The sequence below is a fragment of the Cebus imitator genome, unplaced genomic scaffold, assembly GCF_001604975.1.
Source record: "Cebus imitator isolate Cc_AM_T3 unplaced genomic scaffold, Cebus_imitator-1.0 Scaffold78, whole genome shotgun sequence".
NCBI lineage: Eukaryota > Metazoa > Chordata > Mammalia > Primates > Cebidae > Cebus > Cebus imitator.
Window position 1 is genome coordinate 5,763,212 of NW_016107393.1, and position 23,563 is coordinate 5,786,774.

At 36.4% G+C, this 23,563-nt stretch overlaps 1 protein-coding gene across 7 annotated transcripts in view; it reads right to left on the bottom strand.

The window, feature by feature from the left end:
* The window catches only part of PDE1A (phosphodiesterase 1A), a 398,027-nt gene that overhangs the window by 287,954 nt on the left and 86,510 nt on the right, over positions 1 to 23,563 (bottom strand). The window contains exon 1 of one of the 7 annotated variants that reach the window (XM_017532766.2): positions 2,548 to 3,096. The exons of the other annotated variants lie outside the window; for them this stretch is intronic. Within the exon in view, the coding sequence (XP_017388255.1) occupies positions 2,548 to 2,600 (53 nt within the window). The 5' untranslated portion in view covers positions 2,601 to 3,096. Of the gene's footprint in view, positions 1 to 2,547; positions 3,097 to 23,563 lie in introns of those variants that run through there. 7 annotated transcript variants of the gene reach the window in all.

Here is a 23,563-nt window from a genome sequence, read left to right on the forward strand (position 1 = left end):
TCTGCCTCCAGGGCTCCAGTGATTCTCATGTCTCAGCCTTCCAAGTAGCTGGGACTACAGGTGCATGCCACCATGCCTGGCTAATTTTTTGTATTTTAGTAGAGACAGGGTTTCACCATGTTGCCCAGGATGGTCTCGAACACCTGAACTCAGGCAATCTGCTGGGATTATAGGTGTGACCCATTGTGCCCAGCCAAATATGTCTTAATGACTGAAATTTTAAATGAATTACTTTTAAACAGCCAAGATACTATTTTCATAAAATCTTTGTTAAGCTTATAACTGGCCCCACCAGCACACATAAAACACACTGGCATAGATTAGCCTGTCAAGTAGATTGTTCCAGTGTGCAAGGCCCCTAGGAAGTGGGTGTAGTTACAAGTATATATTAAGAAGGAAAGGTCTGGTACATGGGTCTCTGAAAAGTCAGGCTTGAGAAAGATGTCTCAATGTAATATGCCAGACAACTCAGGGAAGCCCTAAGAGAACAAGGTGCCTAAGAAAGGCTGACAAGAAAACGGAGTGAGGCTTGGGATAAGAACCAATGAGTCAAAAGCAAGCTTAACCCACTCCCACCTCCCCTAACAGTACAACTAGCTGTGTCATGGAAATCAGCTCCAAAGTCTGATCAGAAAGTCTGTGTCATGGAAATCAGCCCTAGACTTTCTCTGTGCAATTAAGCTTAGTTATTCTAATCTTTTAAGATATTCTCCATCTCCCTTTTCCGTCATCACAATCATACCCTGGTAAAAGCAATGCCAACTGTCGATGTGCCAGATGACCTATAAATCCTGCTCCCACATATAGATAGCATCAATCTGTTTTCGTCAAAGACCCATTTCTATATTTAATTGCCTAGGTGAAAGTATGAGAGTACCAGCATCATGAAGTAATCACTTGAATTTAACAAATTTTATTCTAATTATCTGGGCAAAGAATCTCAGCTTCCACAAAGTTTTATTCTTTATTTAACTAAGCACAGAAGTGCAGTTCAGTTGTAATCCACCTGCCCATAGCACCTAAGCATATAATTAATAAATTAGGAAGAAATGAGGATTTGGCATAACTCATTGGTGAAAACCACCTGCCTCAATACCAACGGCTCTCCAAAGGGCTAATACAATAATGTTGATGGCTAGTTGGATCTGATTTTATCCAACACAACCTTGCCTTTCCAAACTGCTGTGGGTGCCTTCCGTGAGTTGTGCCTCACTGGTGTTGAATTTAGAATCATCTGTGCAGCTATCATGCCTTTTTGAAGTCACACATGCACTTGGGAAAATATAGATATTACATACAATTGGAAGAACTTTTTAGGAAATATGGTTGGTGAATATATTTTTGGAGTCATTTTAGATTTTTGGTTATTTACCAACATCATTGCATAAGACTTATGAAAATATATTTAAGTAGATGAGGATTATGACATTAAATCCATATATACAAATTTAAATATAATTTATGTTCAAAGGGAGGCTTTAAAACAATTCAAGCTAACATCTTGTTTTAAGCATTACAAAAGTATAATGTTGCTGTTAATAATGCAGTAGTAATGTTTAATCAGTACATAAAAATAGCCACATTTTGTATCATTATATTCCTTGAGGTCTACTCATTCATTATATAAAAACCACAGAGAAATTTTACCCATAGCTTCTATCATCCTATATTTACTTCCAGACCAAAAACAGTGGTTGCAGCTTAACTTTAACATAGCTAACATATAGTATCTCTGCTTTGTTTAGAATATTATTTTGTGGAAAGAACAAAACTGATGGATAATTGACTTTCTAAAAAATCCGATTTAAGGGGCAAAAATAGTGTTTAATTTCTAGATACTCTTAAATTATTAATTTTTGATTCTAAATTCTAAAGTACATACTAAGTAACTAAAGAATCCAGAATTAAAGAGTCAGTGAAGATAAGGCTGCTTTCTTAGAGAAAGGGTGTCCTTCCCTCCAAAATTAAGCTTTAGCTCAATCCATTATACTGTATCTACATTTAGCCTGGTCATAGATTCCACCACAGTGTAAAATTTTTCCTACTGCCCTATTGTTTCTTTAACAACTAGTCTGATATTCCCGAACGAGCTGCAAAATGTGCACTCTGGTAAAGTAGCTAACAAGTTATCTCCCGGCACTTAACTCCAGAAAGGTGTGGTATTCACAGCACTGAAAAACTGCCCTTGCCTGTAATCAGTTGAAAGAACTAAGCACAACGTTTCCCATTTAGAAGGCTGTGCAACAGCCCACAGAAACAGCTAGAGATTGCATAATGTTTCCAAAGTTTTTCCATTGCTATGTCATTTATGTGCTTGAATAGTTAAGATGTTTTTAAAATGTATTTTCAAGAGTTGATAAGAGTTTGTGCATGAAATTTCAGAAAATAGAAAATTAAAAAGACTCCTTCGGTATGCGTAAAGTTAAACTTTAAGCATTCTTGATTGCTCTGCTGTAGAATAGTGGCAGAATCCCCAAATTGAGGATGAAGGAGAGAAACTATTGTTCCTGACAGCTCTAGAGCCACCTGGGATGTAGCATTACTTACCTAAAGATGGGTCTTTGGAGATGTTTCTTCCTGATTGTGACATGGTCATCCATTTAAAGGTGAAGGTTTAACTTCTTCCTGGAAACCACTCCAGAAACTCCAGAGGGGAAATGTGGAAGCTTATCCTGTTCTATTGTGCTGCAAGGAGCCCAGAAAGAAAAGGTAGTTTCCTCTTTCTCTTTTGGGGTGCTGGGAGAAAACTTCCCTGCTCTCTGCCAGCTGGGCAGTGTGTCCATAGAGGCCACATAAGACAGGCACGTTGGGGCACTCCCCCACAGCGCAGGGTGTGCAAAAACCACCAAGAGTCACGTTGATCCAGGCAAGAGAAGTGCACGGGACCCCCTGAAACAGAACAAAACAAACAGAAAACTTCCTGCCCCAAGTGCCACCCAGGTAGGAATTCCCTAAGTTATCGCAGCCATGAGAGCTCTCCTTCCACATGCTGGTCAAGCTCAGAACGGCTAAGTCCCTCCCTGTCTTTAAAACAGACCGTTCTGAGGCTCAACTTTTTTTCTTCAAAATAAAAGTTGTACAGCTGGTTCAGCAGTCCCATGTGAGTACCCTCTGAAAGTTTGTTCTCTTAAAATAAGAACTGTATACAAATTAATGAAGAAAGATAGGCTCGGGTTGCATGGCTGGCTCTGTTTCAGATTATAATTATTTTACAATTTTGCTTTTATTCACGCTGGACAAAGTGTGGAGACGACTCATCATTTTTAGCACTTATAACCTAATAACCTCCTCTTGGCTGAATTTGAAGATGCCATTTCAACTGATAGAAGCCCATGTGAAACTGACCAGAGCTACAAAAGTTAGAAAAACAAAAATTGCTAATTTCTGCTTGTGACATTATACCCAGATGTCTGTACCCAAATGTGGCTTTCCAACTAAAAGGAAACATCTCTTGGAAAAAAAATAGATGGAAATACACACACATCCACATATTTTTTAATAAAAGCCCCTCCAAAGTGCCCAGGAGCCTATGGTTTATATATTATATGATGAAATTTGAATTTATAAAAGTAAAAAGAAAGAAAAGCAAGTATAAAAGAATTTGTGAACAGCTGAAAATAAATGACATTAAAAATTGTTTTCTTTTAGAAGACAGACTTACACTGCAGTAACTCTTATTCAAGTTACAGATAAAGAGAATACTTATGTTTTAGTGTAACTTGTTTTGGAGACCTTCCTGTATCTGAATCAGTAACAAGTTCCTATTAAATCAATAATGTCATAAGATTCCAGGTCAGAGATTTGTAATACTCTAAATCATTTCAAAGCCTGATTAGAATGTTTTTAATATGTACATGTAATAAAAGGAGAGAAATGAGTAACATGCATGCCTTCAGTTGAATGATCCATAATAATAAACATCAAATGTCACAAAGGAGGATAAAATCTGTAGTACTGACACTCTCCAAATACTTCCAGGGAGCAAAATCACCTTTTTCTTTTCCTCCCTGAGCAGTGATAAGGAAGGAGAAGAGAGTTACAAGGAAATCACTGATTTTATTGAGCTGCTCTAATCCATACTAGGAAATGTAATCAGTCTGAGAGCATTGAAGTAAAAATAAAATAAAAGGGTTCTAGTCCTAGTTCTATATTGTGGGCAAATTTTCTTGACCTATGTGAGCCCATTTTCTTGTTTCTAAAATGAAGTTGTAATATTAATTGAATTCTATATTTCTTTCCAGCCTTAATGATACTATCACATTATTTCTAAATATGATTAGTCTGCTTCTTGCAAAGAAAGTATAATAGAAGTTATGATGCCTGATATCCAAAAACTACACACTTACCATATACAGTTATAAATAAATAAGGAAGCTATAAATAAAAAGATGATTTTATATTACATATAACATATTTATGTAGATACTACATAATTATATAGTTATATACAATAACATCTATGTCATTGTTCTCTTTATGATCAATAAGTATCCAAAGATAAATTCACATGTGTGCTATATAGCAGTTAAATATACAGACCATCTATAAACAAACATAGATGCAGACCTTTGAAGCAGATGCTTTATTATTACCATATGCTTTGGCTTTCTTTGTACATAGGAAAGCCCCTAAGTAATAACACATTGTACAGGTCTTCTGGAAGGGTTTTTGCATTTGTAGGTAGCATTCAATTTCTGTAGTCATAGTTTACCTATCTTATTAATACAGCATAAATATTCCTCCTGAGGGACAATTCAAGAAAATAATAAGCCCATCAACCTTTAAAAATTAACTTTCATTTTGTCTTCTTTTGAATTAGAAATGTGAGACAATTTCTACATGAACACAATGGAAGGAACTCAACCAAATACTAATAAACATGTAGCCACGGTGCTGTTCAAACAGCAAGCAAGTATAAAATCTAACCTGAAGCACAAAGCCTTGATTACCAACTGAAGAAACTGAAAGTTGTTAATCATGGGAAATCCATAGTATCCCTTGTTACCTTAGGTTTATATTCTTTTTTTTCCCCTGTGACCCCTGTGATTAAGGTAGAAAGTTTAGATTCACTTTATGGTAAGCACTATATTTAAAACCAATCTTAAATCCTATAGAGCATTCAGATGATATCAGTAAATTAAATATTAACTGGGCACAAAGAAAAATATGTTATTTCTTAAATGTTTTTATTAGCTTTTTCTTAAGAAGCATTTAAATTTAACACTGGAAAAAAGTTGGCTTTATCAATTTATTCAACTTTAATGTAGTATTCAATAAGAAAAAAGATTTCATGATTATTAATTAAATTACAAAAATATATTCCTTACATTAACACAATTATAGTGTGCAAAATACTAAAATACATGGCATAAATTAAAAGGCTAAGTCTCTTATACAATAGATTATAATTTATTATGAATAGTTTTTTTCCTGGGGGGGTGGTCAGAAATGGTGTTTTTATTTTTCCTTTTGTAGAAAAACAAAGTCAGGCTGACTTTGTCTAAACATTCACACACACACTACCCAACACAGTACTGTTGGAAACTGTCATAACTGGTGCTCAATAAATATGTTAATTTGCTAAAACACTCAGCTGAAACACACCAAGAATTCCATCTAACTAACTCATTTTGTATGACAAAATACATAGATCAACTCATATGACTTTTCCAACCAAAAGGACCCTAAGAGTGTCATGGTATTTTTTGTAAGCATCATGGAAAAAAGGTAAGGTTTTCTTTTCCTTATTTTCTTCATTGTTATGGTCTGGTCATGTTTGTAATACACAAGTGCCAAAGCATGCAATGGCAAAAAGGTCATTTGATATTATGCCAGCCCAAGCACTGGAAAACGCATGTGTCTGCAGGTTCTCAGTTTAACCATTTAAGTCTAGTCAAATAGCACGTGAGACCCCATGTGTGTTCTTTCTGTTACACGACATTTAATTAAACACAATGTTACAAGTTATATATTTTAATGAGCTTTAAATTAAATGTAGGAGGGAAGACAAAATGCAATAAAGAAAGGATTAGATGGCATTTTAAGTTTTATCATGATATACATACAATATTATCTTAATTAAAAAAGACAACATTGCTTCTTTTCCTCTTGCTTCTCTACCATCCACCAACATTAAAGCTAGCCTTGTGTATGCTCAGAGTACCTCACACGCCTAAACTCTTTTAGTTGTTTCCAATCTTTTCTCTCTTTTTTTGGCATACCATACATGAAAGATGAAGAGTGCATGTGATTCTCCCCCAAGAAAAGTTCCAAGGTCTTGCTAAAATCATGAAAAGTAAAACATGTGCATTAAATACAAGCACTACTAAAATTTTCATTTGTCATGACTAGAAATATCATGCCAGTAAAGTGGAACACCACTTGGTCAACTATACCGTAAGATAAATGGCAGGGTGTAAATTATTCCTTATAAACTAGCCATAACTCTACCCCATTACTGCTAGAGGAAAAACTACTTCATATAAGTGAGTGAGAGTAGAAGCATTTTCAAGATAATTTAAATCTGATTTATCCTTCCAAGGTAAATCATTCACAACTTTCAGCATTTTGTTCATTTTTTATAACACATTTCTTGCTACAAGTTTCACAACTAAGAAGCTAGCAGATACAGGAAAGAGCTGGGATTTGAACTCAGATGTCTCATTCCTGAGCCCAAGCTTTTACTTCTTACTAAGTTAGGCTGTCATTCTGGCAAGCACTCTGCCTCTAAGGTCACTCAGGCTCTTTCTGGGCTGTATTTAACATTCTATTGGGGAAAAGGAGAAACAACCAACCACTAGAAAGAGTGTCTATTCTTCTTCATAACATTGTCAATTATGTTCCAATACCTATAAACATCACCCCTAGAAACTTTTCCAAAGGGCCCTGATTCGCTTGATATCAAGGTGAATTGAATAGGCTTACAGATTATCTCCTGCTAAGATATGAATGAAAGTTCTGTTCTATTGTAAAGATCCCTAGACTAATGTCAAAGAACACATATTTAAACCCCAGCTTTAGCAGCAAGTTTCACTTCAACTCCCTTTATGTCAGTTTCCTCATTAGTCAAACTAAGAGGTTGGACCAGATGACCTCTAAGATCCTTTCCAGCTCTAAAATTCTGCCTCTCTAACTCGATGATAAAATGTCAAGCTATTTAAATTTAGTGTCCAACCAAGAATAAACTCTGTAGTCATTTTTAACTTTCCTTAACCACAAGGTCACGCATACCATGGAATACTTTTCATCCCCATTGATGTAGGATTAAAAACACAGCACACTACTCAAATGTGAAAATAAATTATAGCATCTTTTTTTTTTAATTGAGCTGTTGTTTGTTGTTGTTTTCCTTACAGCTTCAACTTAGAACTACCCTCACTAAGCTCTGGAAAGGCAGGGATTCGTGTGTGATGTCTTCCCTGTGCATAGTTATATAAAAGACATTCAGTGGTTATTTATTAAGTGAATGAATACATGAACAAAGTGATCATTAATACTATCTCATTATCTTCTTTTATAAATAAATATTCTTTTTCTAAAAACTCGGTCATATCTGGTAAATGTATAATCTTTCATATTTCTTCCAACCCATTGTTTTTCTTCAAGGTGGCACCTGAGTTTATAAGGAAGTGGGTTTCTATGACCTTGAGGTGGCAGGAAAGAGGTGGTCTCAGCCCCAAACCTGCAGGTCCCCAATCTCCTTTGTGTCCTCTGGTCTCTGCAACTACGCACCTTATTTGTCTTATAACTTGGTTCCCTGCACACACATACAGCTAAAATCCATGTCTTCTCGATTAATTGCCTCAGTTTGGGAATCTTGGTCATTTGTCATGGATTGAGCCAATTTCAGCCTTCCTTGTTGCTTCAATGTCCTCTAAGTATCACCTACATCCTCCATCTGGATCTTTATTGAGGCTATAAAACATTTGACATCTTTCCGGGACCCCCTAGCCTCTTGCTGTGGTCATGGCAGGCTCATGACAGATACACTGCCCCATTTCAGCTAGCTTTTGACATCCTCACAGGGCTGACAGAATTTCCTGAGCCTCCATCCCCCCTAGGCATTGAGGAAGACTTGGGATTGGCCACACCATGCCACCATTTTTACTGTTATAGCTAACTCACTAAATCACAGCAAAATCCACTCAGCTTTAGCTTTTCACTTTCAACCAAACCTGGTCCTCCTCTGGGATTTCAGCTTTTAGGAAAGAAGTCAAAATACTTTGACCATTTGCACAAAACACCTTCCATTGGGGGTTCCCCTTTCTACACTTCTTTAGGGCATAAGAGATGCTTTCCCCATTTTACATGGCAGAAAATATCTTAGTTTATCTCCTGAGCAAATTTTGTCCATGGTGTATAACAGACCCAATTTCAAGTCCACAGGCCTTAATCTGGGAAATAATTTTTGGTGTGAACAAAGTCTGGCTTTCAGAAGCATTGTCTTAAAGAGGCTCAAAATTTCCATTTAGGTTTTCAAAAGTGCTTCACATCCATGCTTTTGGTCATACCCATCAACATGGAAGGGACAAACACATCATTCCCACAAATGACGAAGCTTTCTTATTCATTTCATTAGGTGCATAATGAGTACGCCATACCACAATATTCACATTCTGCCTGATCCATCCCTTATGTACTGTGCCTCTCATCTCAAGGCCCTAACCTTTGGCTCATTCCCCACTAGCTGTGCTGGAATTTTGTGCCTTGAACACTTCACACTCTTATCCTGCCTCCTCTGTACATACTGTTCCTCTGTTTGACATGCTTTTCCTCCTGCACATTACTCAGATATCATTGTAGTGTCCCTCTTCAGAGATTTGACTATTTTGACAACCCTATTTGAATTTCATGTACCCGTACCTGCACTGTTTTTGCCTCCCTCAGCAAGTATCATAATCTGTGTGCATCATAATCTGTTTAATTTTTTATTCACAAATGTATCTGTTCAATGTATAAATAAATCCATTCTGCAGGATGCAATAACTGAGGAAAAGGTCAGAACATGTAACTCATCCTGACTACTACAAAAATAAAGCTAGTCAAGTTATACCAAAAATATATTTTTTCCTATACATGACTGCAAGACCCTAAAAACAGATTCACTGATCTCTTGCAACGCTTCAAAACATTTTCTAAAACTTACATTTTGTTTCATATTTGCCATTATACTTCTGCAAATCTGGAGCTTTATAGAAATGACAGCAAATACAATGATATCTTAGTCCATGCCATGCTGGCTATAACAGAATACTTGAGACTAGGTAATTTAAAAAGAACAGAAATTCATTGCCTCACAGTGATAGAAGCTGGGAAATCCAAGATCAAGGTGTCATCCTCTGGTTTAGTGAGGGCCTTTTTGCTACATCCTCAAATGGCAGAAGGCAGAAAGGAATTCTAATTGAAAATGAGCCCTTTTTTTCTGAAAGGGCCTTAATCCCATTAAGTAGGGAGCAGTCCTCCTGGCCTAATCACCTCTTAAAAGTCCCCACCTCTTAATACTACCACACTGAAATCATCTGAATTACTAGATTCCCTTGACTTGTGTATCAGACTCAAAGTTCATTGGCCACAAATTCAATAACAAAATACACCAGAATTATTATTTTCCTAGATTAATTAATAATAAAGTTCAGATTTATAGTTTCTAATGACAAAGTAAAGTTGTTTCCCACATTGGCTAACTTCCTGTTCATTTAAATCCACCAGAAACAAGGCTTTCTACGTCACAAAATAGAAGAAATTCCTCCTTGTCACTGAAGTGTAGAAGCAGGTCAGTTAAAGTTTGATTGGCTCCACTTAGCACTCTCACAAGTTCTGACAGCCTTAAGTGCTGCCAGTCAAATGACTTCCTATGAGTATTGTAACAAATAAAAATAAAATAAACTCTTACATAGTAATAAAAAAAAAAAGAAAACATCAACAACAACCACCACAAAGGAAATAATTTAAAACAGAGTCTCATAGCCAAACATCCATTGCTCAGTGTGTAATCAAGCAAACATATAAATCTACTATAAAAGAAAATGGCTTTTATATAGTAGGTAGTTAAAAGAACATTGCAAAAATAAGTCTTCTTAATATAAAATTATCTTGGGTCAGAGGTCTAAAAAGGAGATGACTGAACAGGGGCTCAAAGGATGAATAGATATTCAACAAGCAGGATAAGAAAAGCAAGCAGACTTTCATAAGCCCTGAGTACCATGCAATAATACATGATTTAGAGTGCACATTGTGGATGAAATAGTGTGGTGTCACTTACGTGGCATTCACCTGCAGAGTCACAGAGGTTCACACCATCACACACAAAGAGAGGTTATAACTAGAGAAGTGATCCATGTGATATCAACGTTTTAAAAGCATGTGATTCAGAGGTTTCCATTACTCCCCAAACATGCCAAAGATGTTCTTATCTGCAATTCTTCAGTCATTGGAAAGCTGTTCAAAGATAGCTACATACTGAGACTTGGTTAGTTTCTCTTCAGTTCTGAAGTCTATCACAAAATCATCAACTTAACTTTAATATTGAGTCCTCCTTACCAGCCTTTCTCCATATTTTAAGTTTGGTTTCAACATGACACTAAATTGGATTAGTAATTTTTTAAGTCTGCTTAAGCTTCCAGTAATGCTTATGAATAAATGTGCAGAGCTACAACCAAGAAACGAATTGAATCAACGTCAGTAATGGAAAATTCCTAAATGCTAACCTACTGACTTCTCTAAGCTTTTAGAATTAGACTGCAGTAGAGATAATTATGACTCACACTAACTGAGTAGAAGCAAGTCACTGACTTTGCCAGACTTCCAGTAGTGTATTTGGTAAGGTTCTGTGTAAGTAACCCAAATGTATAGAAATAGGTTACAACCCTTATTACCTTTCTAAGATAAAAATGAGTTATTAACAGAGAAAATAAATACCACATATATTTGTACTCTCACTCCTTAAAAAACTCATTCTAATTTCAGCTTTTCTTTTTGATTCTACTGAATACTCCCTCCACTCCAAGTGCACTGTAATGATCTATCCTTGGCAATCTCATCTTTGGAATTACTATCTTCTTTTGAATATCAATACATTATTACTATTAATTGTTCTATGACATGCCATAGTTACCATAATTTATTTGTACCTTTATTTTATTAAATTCAAAATTCAAATTCCACACAGGTTTTAAACTGGTCAGTAGTGCTTTCCCAAGTTCCATACTGGACACATTATTTACTGCATCATCTACTACATGGCTCAATACCAGAACAGAATATTAGAAATAAGTCTATCCTAGAAATGCTGCATCTTTTTCAACATTATGAGCCCTCATCTTGCTCTACGGTACTAGAAATAATAATTTCCCCTCATCTGCTCTTTTCTCTACATGACCCAATGGAAAATGTGGAGGCAGGAAAGGTGGCATGTGTTTGGCAGTCATTTACTATCAGGTACTATATTTTATATGCCCTGTTTCAGTTAATTCTACATAACACACCCAAAAGATAGAATCTCATACATTCATTTTACACTCAGAGCAACTAGACTTTAGAAAAGTTGTATAATCTGCCAAAGACTGTATAGTTGGTATATTACAGTAATAGGATCTGAATTCGGTGTTTCTTATGCTGACATCTTTGTTCTTACTAACATATTTCACTGCCTCTTCATGATCATATTCTTAGTTTTAATAGCAGCCTTAAAGAAAAAAGCACCTTAGCCAACCATATTTTTTAAATTATAATTCTCTGACAATTTAAATTAAGTTGAACCCTAGCAAGAATTCAGACTTGATTTCAGAGACATATTACTCTGGTTTGGGTCATTCTCACAATACAAGCCTTACATATGGATGGATGAATGAACCATAAAAAACAGAAGACTAAATATCTGGAGGCTTTAAACTTTAAATTTTGCCATTTGTTTTCTGTATAATCTTCATTGAACAAAAGTGGATAAACAAAACTCTTGGTCAAAACATTACTGAGAAATTCTCCGGAAAAAAATCAAGTTAGTAAATGTGCAAATACAGTTATGATTTATATCCCCAACATACAGAATGGCTCTCCAATACAAAGATGTGTCTTTAAGGTAATTTTCTCTTTGAAATCATGTTTGCAGCAACCCAAATCATAAAAAGAATTAATTAATTAAAATTCTCTAGCTTTTTCTAAATCACTTCATAAGATGTTTCACCTTCACTGAAGAGGCTGAATAGGTTCCATTCACAGACTTCTAAGCTTAGAGTTACCTATGAGATTACTGGCTCCTATATCCAATAAAAAAAGGTGCCGTTACTGAGCACATATATACCAAGCACTGCTGAGGATTCTAAAGATCCTATTACACTGAACTCCCCAGGTGACAGTATGGGATAATATCTGTGTCCTAATTTTAGATATAACTAACATTGTACAGCTAAGACTGACAAAGCAAAGATTTGAACCTAGGACTCTTTTTCGCCGAAGTCCACAAAATTAATTACTAGTGCCTTCTAGGGTTGGGGCCATCTAATAAGATTCACTTTGATTCTTTCTCTCTGTTTCTTACAATCGTTTTATATTTTTATCTTCACTCTTTTCTTTTCCTGTTTCATAAATAATTTTCTTTTCCAGTGAAAAGCATCAAGTATATTATTAATTAATTCTAACCTTACATTTATGGAGATTCTGAACTCACTTCTCTTGGTTGTTCTGCAAATACAGAACATTGCTGCTGTTTTGCATGTACACATTGTTTCAGTATAGTTCATAAACATCAATTTCTTGACCTTGAGGTAATGAGATATTTGTTATAAATAGAATCACAGACTTCTGGAATCTGAAGGGTTTTTCAAGGTCAAATCATTCACCCTCCTAATCGTTACAAAATTCCTCTTTCTTTTCCTCTCAGAGAGGGCTTACCTCTCAAGTATCCCTGAGCTGGTAAAAATAAATCTACTGTTCCCCTGATCTCCAACTTTAAGACCTCTCATAATATGAGCATTTCATCTTGTTGAATGCTACTTGTATTTAAAGACAGAGACCTTTCTTAATACCAAGTTCTTCACCCAATACACAATCAAAATACAACAATCTGCTCCAAGACGGAGAAAAAACTGGCTGTGTTCAGCTTACTAAGAAGTCCTATTTGGTCTCCAATGGGGCTACTTCCAAGGAATATTGAAAGGTAAATTTTGATTTTAATTTTTGAAATATAATCTTTAAAAGTAATTTTAATATAATTAAATAAGTGCATTCATAAAATAAAAGGAACAAAAGAGGCAAAGAAGGGAGAGAAAGGAAGACTCACAGAGGAAATTATGCTGTTTTAGCAAGGTTTAGCCAGTGCTTGGAAGTTCATCAGGGGAAAATTATTTACTAGAAAAACAATGTAGGAAAAAAAGTTCAGTCAAAGGAAGGTAGAAAATAATGCAGAAGCATGAAATATCATAGTATTCAGGAAGGTATTCTGGCATGACTTGAAGGTAAAAATATGAAGAGAAATTACAGGAGATAAATCTGAAAAATTACAGAGAACAAAATTATATATGGCAGACTGAAGCACTGAGACTATATGCAATAGGCAATGGGGAGACACTAGTGGGCTACCATCAGAGAAATGACACCTTCTACTTTGCAGTTTTGGAAGATCTCACTAAACAGAGTAGAAAATATTTTTGAGGATTACAAGTATGGGTATAGGGATATCAGTAAAAATCATGTTAGAGTAGTCTAGGTGAAAGAAGACTGTGGCTTGAAGTAAGACAAAGGTATTAATTGAAAAAGAGTGTATTCAAGTGACATTAATAGAGGTAGTGCATAGGTCTTAGTGCATAATCAAGTGTACCAAATGAAAAAGGAAAAGGATTCTAAGCTAATAATTAGGTTTCTGGTTTGTTATCTGGGAGGATGTTTAAGAAGACCCAGATTGGGCTGAGAGGCGGGCCGGGTGGGCCAAGAAGGCCGAAAGAAGCCAGCACCGGAATGCAGCTCACAGCCAATGAGATGCAGAGGGCTGGAGGACTTACAGTTCCAAACGAGGTGCAGGGTTTTTTATTGTGGGACCGATAGGGCACTGGAATTGGGCCCAGGGAAGGAGCCGTAGTGCAGGGTGAGAGCCGCCAGGGGGGCAAATCAAGACAGGGTGAAACGTGCAGCCGGCTCAGAGGGGAGGGTCGGGGGACTTAACCCCCTAGGAGCTCCGTTTCAGATCCTGTGCATGCCTCATCCCTCCTGCAACCCACGGTCCACAGGGGCCCTGCCAGACGGTGGGGTGCCATGGGTAGTCGATGCAAACCTGAGCAGCAGCTACCTCCCGGCTCGGAAAGTTGTCACGGAGACTTGGGCGATAATTTGGACTAACATCAGCGGGACAAACTGTCTCGCTCTGGGAGAGACGCCATTGGGAAGGCGGGGCCAATCTCACCTGCAAACAAACTCCAGGGAAGGACCACCCACCCAACAACCTGAGTGAACCAGAGAGAGCCCAGCAACGCCCTCTACAGGCCAAAAAAGATACCGCTCCAACCTCAATAGAAAAAAAAGTCCACTCAGAGACTCCTCCTGAAATCACCAAATTCAAAGATCAAAGGGAGATAAATCCACGAAGATGGGGGAAAAAACAGCGCAAGAAGGATGAAGCCACCAAAGAACACCTCTTCTCCTCCCAGGGATCACAACTCTTCACCATTAAGGGAACAAAAAAAGAGAATTAATCTGATGAATTGACAGAAGCAGGCTTCAGAAGGTGGGTAATAACAAACTTCTCTGAGTTAAAAGGCCATGCTCTAACCCAAGGCAAAGAATCTAAGAACCTTGAAAAAAGGTTAGACGAAATGCTAACTAGAATAACCAGCTTAGAGAAGAACATAAACAACTTGATGGAGCTGAAAAACACAGCATGAGAACTTCACGAGGCATACACAAGTTTCAACAGCCAAATTAATCAAGCAGAAGAAAGGATATCAGAGATAGAAGATCAAATCAATGAAATAAAACTAGAAGGCAAGATTAGAGAAAAAAGAGTGAAAAGAAATGAACAAAGCCTCCAAGAACTATGGGATAATATGAAAAAACCGAATCTACACTTGATAGGCGTACCTGAATGTGACAGGGAGAATGAATCCAAGTTGGAAAACACTCTTCAAGATATTATCCAGGAGAACTTCACAACCTAACAAGGCAGGCCAACATACAAATCCAGGAAATACAGAGAGCACCACAAAGATATTCCTCAAGAAGAGCAGCCCCAAGGCACATAGTTGTCAGATTCACCAGGGTTGAAATTAAGGAAAAAATCCTAAGGGCAGCCAGAGAGAAAGGTCAAGTCACCCACAAAGGAAAGACCGTCAGACTCACAGCAGATCTTTCAGCAGAAACCCTGCAAGCTAGAAGGGAGTGGGGGGCCAATATTCAACATGCTTAAAGAAAAGAACTTTGAATCCAGAATTTCATATCTGGCCAAACTAACCTTCATGAAGGAGAAATAAAATTCTTTACGGACAAGCAATTGCTGATTTTGTCGCTACAAGACCTGCCTCACAGGAGCTACTGAAGGAAGTACTAAACAGGGAAAAGAACAACCAGTACCAGCCACTGCAAAAAGGTACCAAATGGTAAAGAATAATGATGCAATGAAGGACCACATCAATTAATGGAAAAAACAACCAGCCAGTAACAAAATGGCAGGATCAAATTCAAACATGACAATATTAACGTTGAATGTAAATGGCCTAAACACCCCAATCAAAAGACACAGACTGGCAAACTGGATAAAAAGTCAAGACCCATTGGTGTGCTATATTCAGGAGACCCATCTCACATGCAAAGACTCACACAGAGTTAAAAGAAAGTGATGGAAAAAGATTTACCAAACAAATGGAGAGGGGAAAAAAAGGCAGGAGTAGCAATCCTAGTCTCTGATAAAACGGACTTTAAACCAACAAAGATCAAAAGAGATGAAGAAGGGCATTATACAATGGTAAAAGGATCAATGCAACAACAAGAGCTAAGTATCCTATTTATGCACCCGATGCAGGAGCACCCAGATACATAAAGCAAGTTCTTAAGGACCTACAAAGAGACTTAGACTCCTGCACAATAATAGTGGGAGACTTTAACACTCCACTGACAATATCGGACAGATCAACGAGACAGAGAGTCAACAAGGCAATCCAGGACTTGAACACAGATTTGGACCAAGTGGACCTAATAGACATTAACAGGACACTCCACCACACATCCACAGAATACACATTCTTCTCAGCACCACATTGCACCTACTCCAAAATAGACCATATAATTGGAAGTAAATCACTCCTCAGCAAATGCAAAACAACAGGAATCATAACAAACAGTCTCTTAGACCACAGCACAATCAAATTAGAACTCAGGATTAAGAAAAGCACTCAAAACCACACAATCACATGGAAACGGAACAACTTGCTCCTGAACAATGAATGGATAAACAATGAAATAAAGGCAGAAATAAAAATGTTCTTTGAAACCAAAGAGAATGACGGTACAACATACCAGATCCTATGGGACACATTTCAAGCAGTGTCTAGAGGGAAATTTATAGCAACAAATGCTCATGTGAGAAAAAAGGAAAGATCTAAAATCGACACCCTATGGTCAAAATTGAAAGAGCTAGAGGAGCAAGATCAAAAAAACTGAAAAGCAAGCAGAAGACAAGAAATAACTAACATCAGAGCAGAACTGAAGGAGGTAGAGACACAAAAAATCAATAAATCCAGGAGCTGGTTTTTTGAAAAGATCAACAAAATAGACAGACTGCTAGCTTGACTAATAAAAAAGAAAAGAGAGAAGAATCAAATAGATGCAATAAAAAACTATAAAGGGGAGATCACCACCAATTCCTCAAAAATACAAACTACCATCAGAGATTACTACAAACAACTCTATGCCCATAAACCAGTAAATCTGGAAGAAATGGATAAATTCCTGCACACTTGCACACTCCCAAGACTAAGCCAAGAAGAAGGTGAAACCCTGAATAGACCAATAACAAGGTCTGAAGTTGAGACAGCAATTAATAGCCTACCGACCACAAAAAGTCCAGGTACAGACAGGCTCACAGCTGAATTCTACCAGACATACAAAGAGGAGCTGGTACCATTCCTGTTGAAACTATTCCAAACAATACAAAAAGAAGGAATCCTGCCTAACTCTTTCTATGAGACCAACATCATCCTGATACCAAGCTCTGGCAGAGACACAACTAAAAAAGAAAACTACAGGCTAATATTGATGATGAACATTGATACAAAAATCTTCAATCAAATTCTGGCAAACCGAATCCAATAGCACATCAAAAAGCTTATCCACCACAATCAAGTAGGCTTCATACTGGGAATTCAAGGCTGGTTCAACATATGCAAATCTATAAACATAATTCACCACATAAACAGAACCAAAGACAAAAACCACATGATTACCTCAATAGATGGCCTTCAACAAAATTCAACAGTCCTTTATGCTTAACTCTCAATAAACTAGGTATCGATGGAACGTATCTCAAAACAATAAAAACTATTTATGACAAACCCACAGCCAATATCATACTGAATGGGCAAAAATTAGAAGCATTCCCTTTAAAAACTGGCACTAGACAAGGATGCCTGTCTCACCACTGCTATTCAATATAGTATTGGAAGTTCTAGCCAGAGCAATTAGGCAAGAAAAAGAAATAAAGGGCATTCAGTTAGGAAAAGAAGAAGTCAACTTGTCCCTATTTGCAGACAACATGATCGTATATTTAGAAGTCCCTATCATCTCAGGCCAAAACCTCCTTAAGCTGATGAGCAAATTCAGCAAAGTCTCAGGATACAAAATCAATGTGCAGAAATCACAAGCATTCCTATACACCAATAACAGACAAACAGAAAGCCAAATAATGAGCGAATTCCCATTTATAATTGCTACAAAGAGAATATAATACTTAGGAATACAACTAACAAAGGAGGTAAAAGATCTCTTTAAAGAGAACTACAAACCACTGATCAAGAAAATAAGAGAGGAAACAAACACATGGAAAAACATTCCATGCTCATGGTTAGGAAAAATCAATATTGTGAAAATGGCCATACTGCCCAAAGTAATTTATAGATTCAATGCTATCACCATCAAGCTACCACTGGCCTTCTTCACAGAACTAGAATAAACCACTTTAAACTTCATATAGAACCAAAAGAGAGCCCACATAGCCAAGACAATCCTAAGCAAAAAGAACAAAGCTGAAGGCATCACACTACCTGACTTCAAACTATACTACAAGGCTACAGTAATCAAAACAGCATGCGGGTGGTACCAAAACAGAGATATAGATCCATAGAACAGAACAGAGGCCCTGGAGGCAATGCCACAAATCTACAACCTTCTGATCTTTGACAAACTGGACAAAAAGAAGCAATGGGAAAAGGATTCCTCGTTTAATAAATTGTGTTGGGAAAACTGGGTAGCCATGTGCATAAAGCAGAAACTGGACCCCTTCCTGACACCTTATACAAAAATTAACTTCAGATGGATTAAAGATTTAAACATAAGAACTACCACCATAAAAACCCTAGAAGAAAACCTAGGCAAAACCATTCAGGACATAGGCATAGGCAAGGACTTGATGACTAAAACACCAAAAGCAATGGCAACAAAAGCCAAAATAGACAAATGGGACCTAATTAAACTTAAGAGCTTCTGCACAGCAAAAGAAACAATCATTAGAGTAAATAAGCAACCAATAGAATGGGAAAAAATTTTTGCAATCTACCCATCAGACAAAGGGTTAATATCCAGAATCTACAAAGAACTAAAGCAGATTTACAAGAAAAAAAAAAAAAAAAAACCCATTCAAAAAGGGGCAAAGGATATGAACAGACACTTTTCAAAAGAAGACAAATATGCGGCCAACAAACATATGAAAAAATGCTCATCATCATTGGTCATTACAGCAATGCAGATCAAATTTGCAAAAATGCAAATCAAAACAACATTGAGATAGCATCTCACACCAGTTAGAATGGCAATCATTAAAAAATCAGGAGACAACTGATGCTGGAGAGGATGTGGAGAAAAAGGAACACTTTTACACTGTTGGTGGGAGTGTAAATTAGTTCAACCATTGCGGAAGACAGTGGGCCAATTCCTCAAGGATCTAGAAATAGAAATACCATTTGACCCAGCAATCTCAGTGCTGGATATATACCCAAGGATTATAAATTGTTCAATCATAAAGACACATGCACACTTATGTTCATTGTGGCACTGTTTATGATAGGAAAGACCTGGAACCAACCCAAATGCCCATCGATGATAGACTGGACAAAAAAATATGTGGCACATATACACCATGGAATACTATGCAGCCATAAAAAAACGATGAGTTTGTGTCCTTCATAGAGACATGGATGAACCTAGAAACCATCATTCTCAGCAAACTGAGACAAGAACAGAAAACCAAACACTGCATGTTTTCACTCATAGGTGGGTGATAAACAATGAGAACACTTGGGCACAGGAAAGGGACTAACACTCACAGGGGAAAGTGGGAAGGCGAAGGGACATGGGGGGGCGGGGAGGATGGGGAGGGATAACAGCAGGAGAAACGCCTGATGTAGGCAATGGGGTGGGGGGATGGAGACAGCAAACCACTATGGCATGTATGTACCTATGCAACAATCCTGCAGGGTGCAGGATGTGCACATGTACCCCAGAGCCCAAATACAATAAAAAAGAAGAAGAAGAAGACCCAGATTGGTAATAAAAAGAAAGAATTATAATGGTAAGTTTACTGGTGACACATAGTGAGTTTCCAATACCAAAATATAGTTCAAGTGAAGATACTTAATGGGTAATTAGATATTTAAATGGTGCAGAGGGATAGTGTGATGAAAGAGGATAGAAGACAATTGTTGCTATAAAAAAATGGGGGAGGGGAGTTGCATAAATATAAAACTATGAATGTGGTTTGTCTTGCTCAGAGACAACATTTAAATTACAGAAGTAAAATCCCAAGGGAAAAAAAAATCTGACAATTGAGGGAATGGGCTGGGAAGAGTATTCAGTTAAGATGTCAGAGAGAACTGGGAGTCAGGAGGAGAAGTTTGTCCTACAATAGAAGTGGGGAGGGCATCAAGTAAAAGATGTCACTGACACCAAAGCTGCAGAGCAGTCAGAGAAATTAGAGGAACATTTCCACTAAACATTTCCAGTAAAGTTGGTAGCATGGAAGCCACTGATGGCCTTAATTAAAGCAGTTTCTGTGCTGGAACAATCCCGTATTCAGTAAGACAAAAAGTTCTGAAACCAAGAAAACTTTCAAGGTTGGGGGAATTTTTCTGATTAGGCACACAAAACAAGCACGTCAGTTAATTTTTCCCATGGTAATGAGTATGAAAGGAAGATATGGGCTAACTGTCCAAATATTTGAAGTCACAGAAAAAGTACTATGATTATCTGTTTACGTGACAACATTTTACTTCAAAGAATTTGTTGTTGTTTTCTACCTTAATGCCTTGATTTAAAGTTTCTGAGGAATATTTTCTTTTGGGAGGACATGTGTAGGAACATAACAGAAATATAACCCAAAGAAAAGTTACCCTAATTGTGTCTTCTTCAGTTGGAATTTTTGAATAATCTTTTTGGGTTATGGTATATGTAGAAAGAGGGAAACTGTTGGCTCAGAGCATATAATTTAAGCAAACACAGATTATCTCATATGTTCTCCTCTTCCTTTCAGGATTCACTTCCAGAATCCCAGTTTTCTCATTTTGATTTCTGGAAGTTCAAGTCTCAAACTGAAGCAATCATCTAGGGTTAATATTCTACATATTTTCTTCCCATTCTGATTTCTACAGAAACTCGCATATTCTGTGTTTCATTGGCTCAATATGGTACCCTGAGCCAGCTGACCAGGTGAAGAAATGAAATCTGCTAATATATTAGGAGATGACAAATTCCTCTTATTACATGCTAGGACATGATTATCAAGAACTCTAACAGAAAGTATGGCAGATTGATGGGAGGTTATTTAGTTATAAACATGCCTTTAAATCCTCTCACATAGCTATCTATTCTTCCTGACTATATGTAAGCATCATCATATACTCCCATTCAACTGCAGTAAATGCCTGTTGTGTTTTTATTTATGAAAAAGAAATAATAAACGGGTGACATATTTCTTCATTATTAAAACAAGATATATTCTAAAATAAAATACTGTTCTATTGAGAAACAAATTAACAGTACACAAAACTTAAGGCATGTTCTCAATACTATAATTTGATTTTTCCAAATTATCTAAAATGCTTATTATCCCAATATTATGTGTTTAAAATATTCTTTATTTTCTCTTCTACTTTAAAATGTTACTTTTATTAGACATTTAATTTATTTTGCTTTATTTTCTCTTTTCTGTTGATTTTTCTGCTCAAGTACCAAACTAGTTTAATTACTGTCGCTTTTAGTATGCCTAAATATTGAGTAATAGCAGTCTTCCTTCAGTTTATTTTTCCCCTTCCCACAAAAATTTTTTAGATACTAATGCATACATACTAGTCCATTCTAATGCTGCTAATAAAGACATACCTTAGACTGGGTAATTTATAAAGGAAAGAGGTTTAATGGACTCACAGTTCCACATGGCTGTGAGGCCTCATAATCATGGCAGAAGACAAAGGAAAAGCAAAGGGATGTCTTACACAGCAGCAGGCAAAAGGGCTTGTGCAGGGGAACTCCCATTTATAAAACCATCAGATTTCATGAGACTTAATTTCTACCACAAGAACTATGGGGGAAACTGCCCCATGATTCAATTATCTTCACTTAGCCTCATCTTTGACATGTGGGGACTATCACAATTCAAGGTGAGATTTGGGTGGGAACAAAGTCAAACCACATCAGCATGTTTATTCTTCTCCATAAATTTATTTTTATATATAATCATTTTGTATGTATAAATCTCTCCTACTAATTTGAGCAAAAGAATATTGAGAATAATGGGAGCCAGGTTGCTCATGATTGGATAGGGAATTTTGAATATGAAAAGGGGAAGAACTAAAATAGGCATTATGGCATTGGCTAGAAGTTAGAGGTGCTGGTATAAGCTACAGGTTTTATAAATATAATATATATAAAACCCTAGCTCTGTCCAGTGAAAAGAGCAAGAAACAATGATACAACAGTAGCAATTAGCACACCTAGCACCCAAATTTTGGGTTCTATATATGATTAGCTACTAAAAGTGATCAGGATTCCTTATAAAATAGGTTGAATCCAGGGCTACGGAGAGAAAAAGTGCAAGATAAATCCAGAATATATAACACTAGAAAGTAAGGATGCATTCAAAGAATGATGGGAGCATATCAAAAGAACATGAGGATGAGCTTGAAGAGACCTCATTGATCAAATCTGGGACAATTTCAGCATCAGAATAAATAATGTATTATGTATTACTGCCCACTGAATAAAATCAGAATCCTTGAGTCATTACTGATAAAAATAAATGAATGAATATACTAGGAATAAAACTTTCTACTGGAAAACACCAACTAATAAACACCAAAGGAATGACAGAGTTAGAAAATCAGTGAATAGTAAAACCACTGAGTGAATATTTGTGAGAAAGAAGCAGGATATTTGTATAATCTCAAAGTATCATTCTATAAATTTCTAATTAATTCAAAGAATTTAAAATGGAAATAGTAAAGCTATTGCATCACTATTAGGACAAACTAGCATTAATTATGTGCCTCCTGACCCAATATCACAAAAACAAATCTACTCATTTTAGTAAAAATAAAAATTTCTAATTTTTTTGGTGGAAATACCAAATGTAACCAAAGTGAGGGACGTCTACAAATAATTGGCCTGTACTCTAAAAATGTCAAGGTCAAAAAACACAAGGAAAAGTTGAAGAACCACTCCAAATTAAAAGACCCAATAGACCTGACAACTAAATGCAATATATCTTCTTAGATTTGTTTCTACATTAGGAATGACGTAGATATAAAAGATTATTGGGACAAAAACAAAACTTGAATAAGAACTGCAGACTAAATAGTATTTTCTCTGTGTTAAATTCTTTGATTTCAATTGTGCTATATATGTGCAAATGTGTGATAAAAAATTATATGCATTATATAATACATATTTAATTTTATTCTATTCATATAACAAACTTTATATTTATATGCATGTTTAATTATACATGTATAGAGAGAGTAAAAGACAATGATATATGGGGCAAAATTTAAGCAATTGTTCCTGGAGTTCCTTGTACTATTCTTGCAACTTTAAAATTATATTAAATTTGAAAGTTTTTTAAAAGCTTGTTGCAACTTTAATTTTTAAATTATACTGAAGTTATAGACTTTAAAAGGTCTAAGGAAATGTATATTTTAGCATTATCTTGAAATGTTATTTCTTGCAACAAAGTTTGCTACATCAAAAGTTTGTGATGCCATATTTCATAAGCAAGGTTAACAACTTTGGGAGCATGACGTCTGTGTATTGTCTGTGTTCAGAGTGATTTACAAACAAAACAATTGGTAATCAATAAAATGGGTAATCTGTGAATATGTTG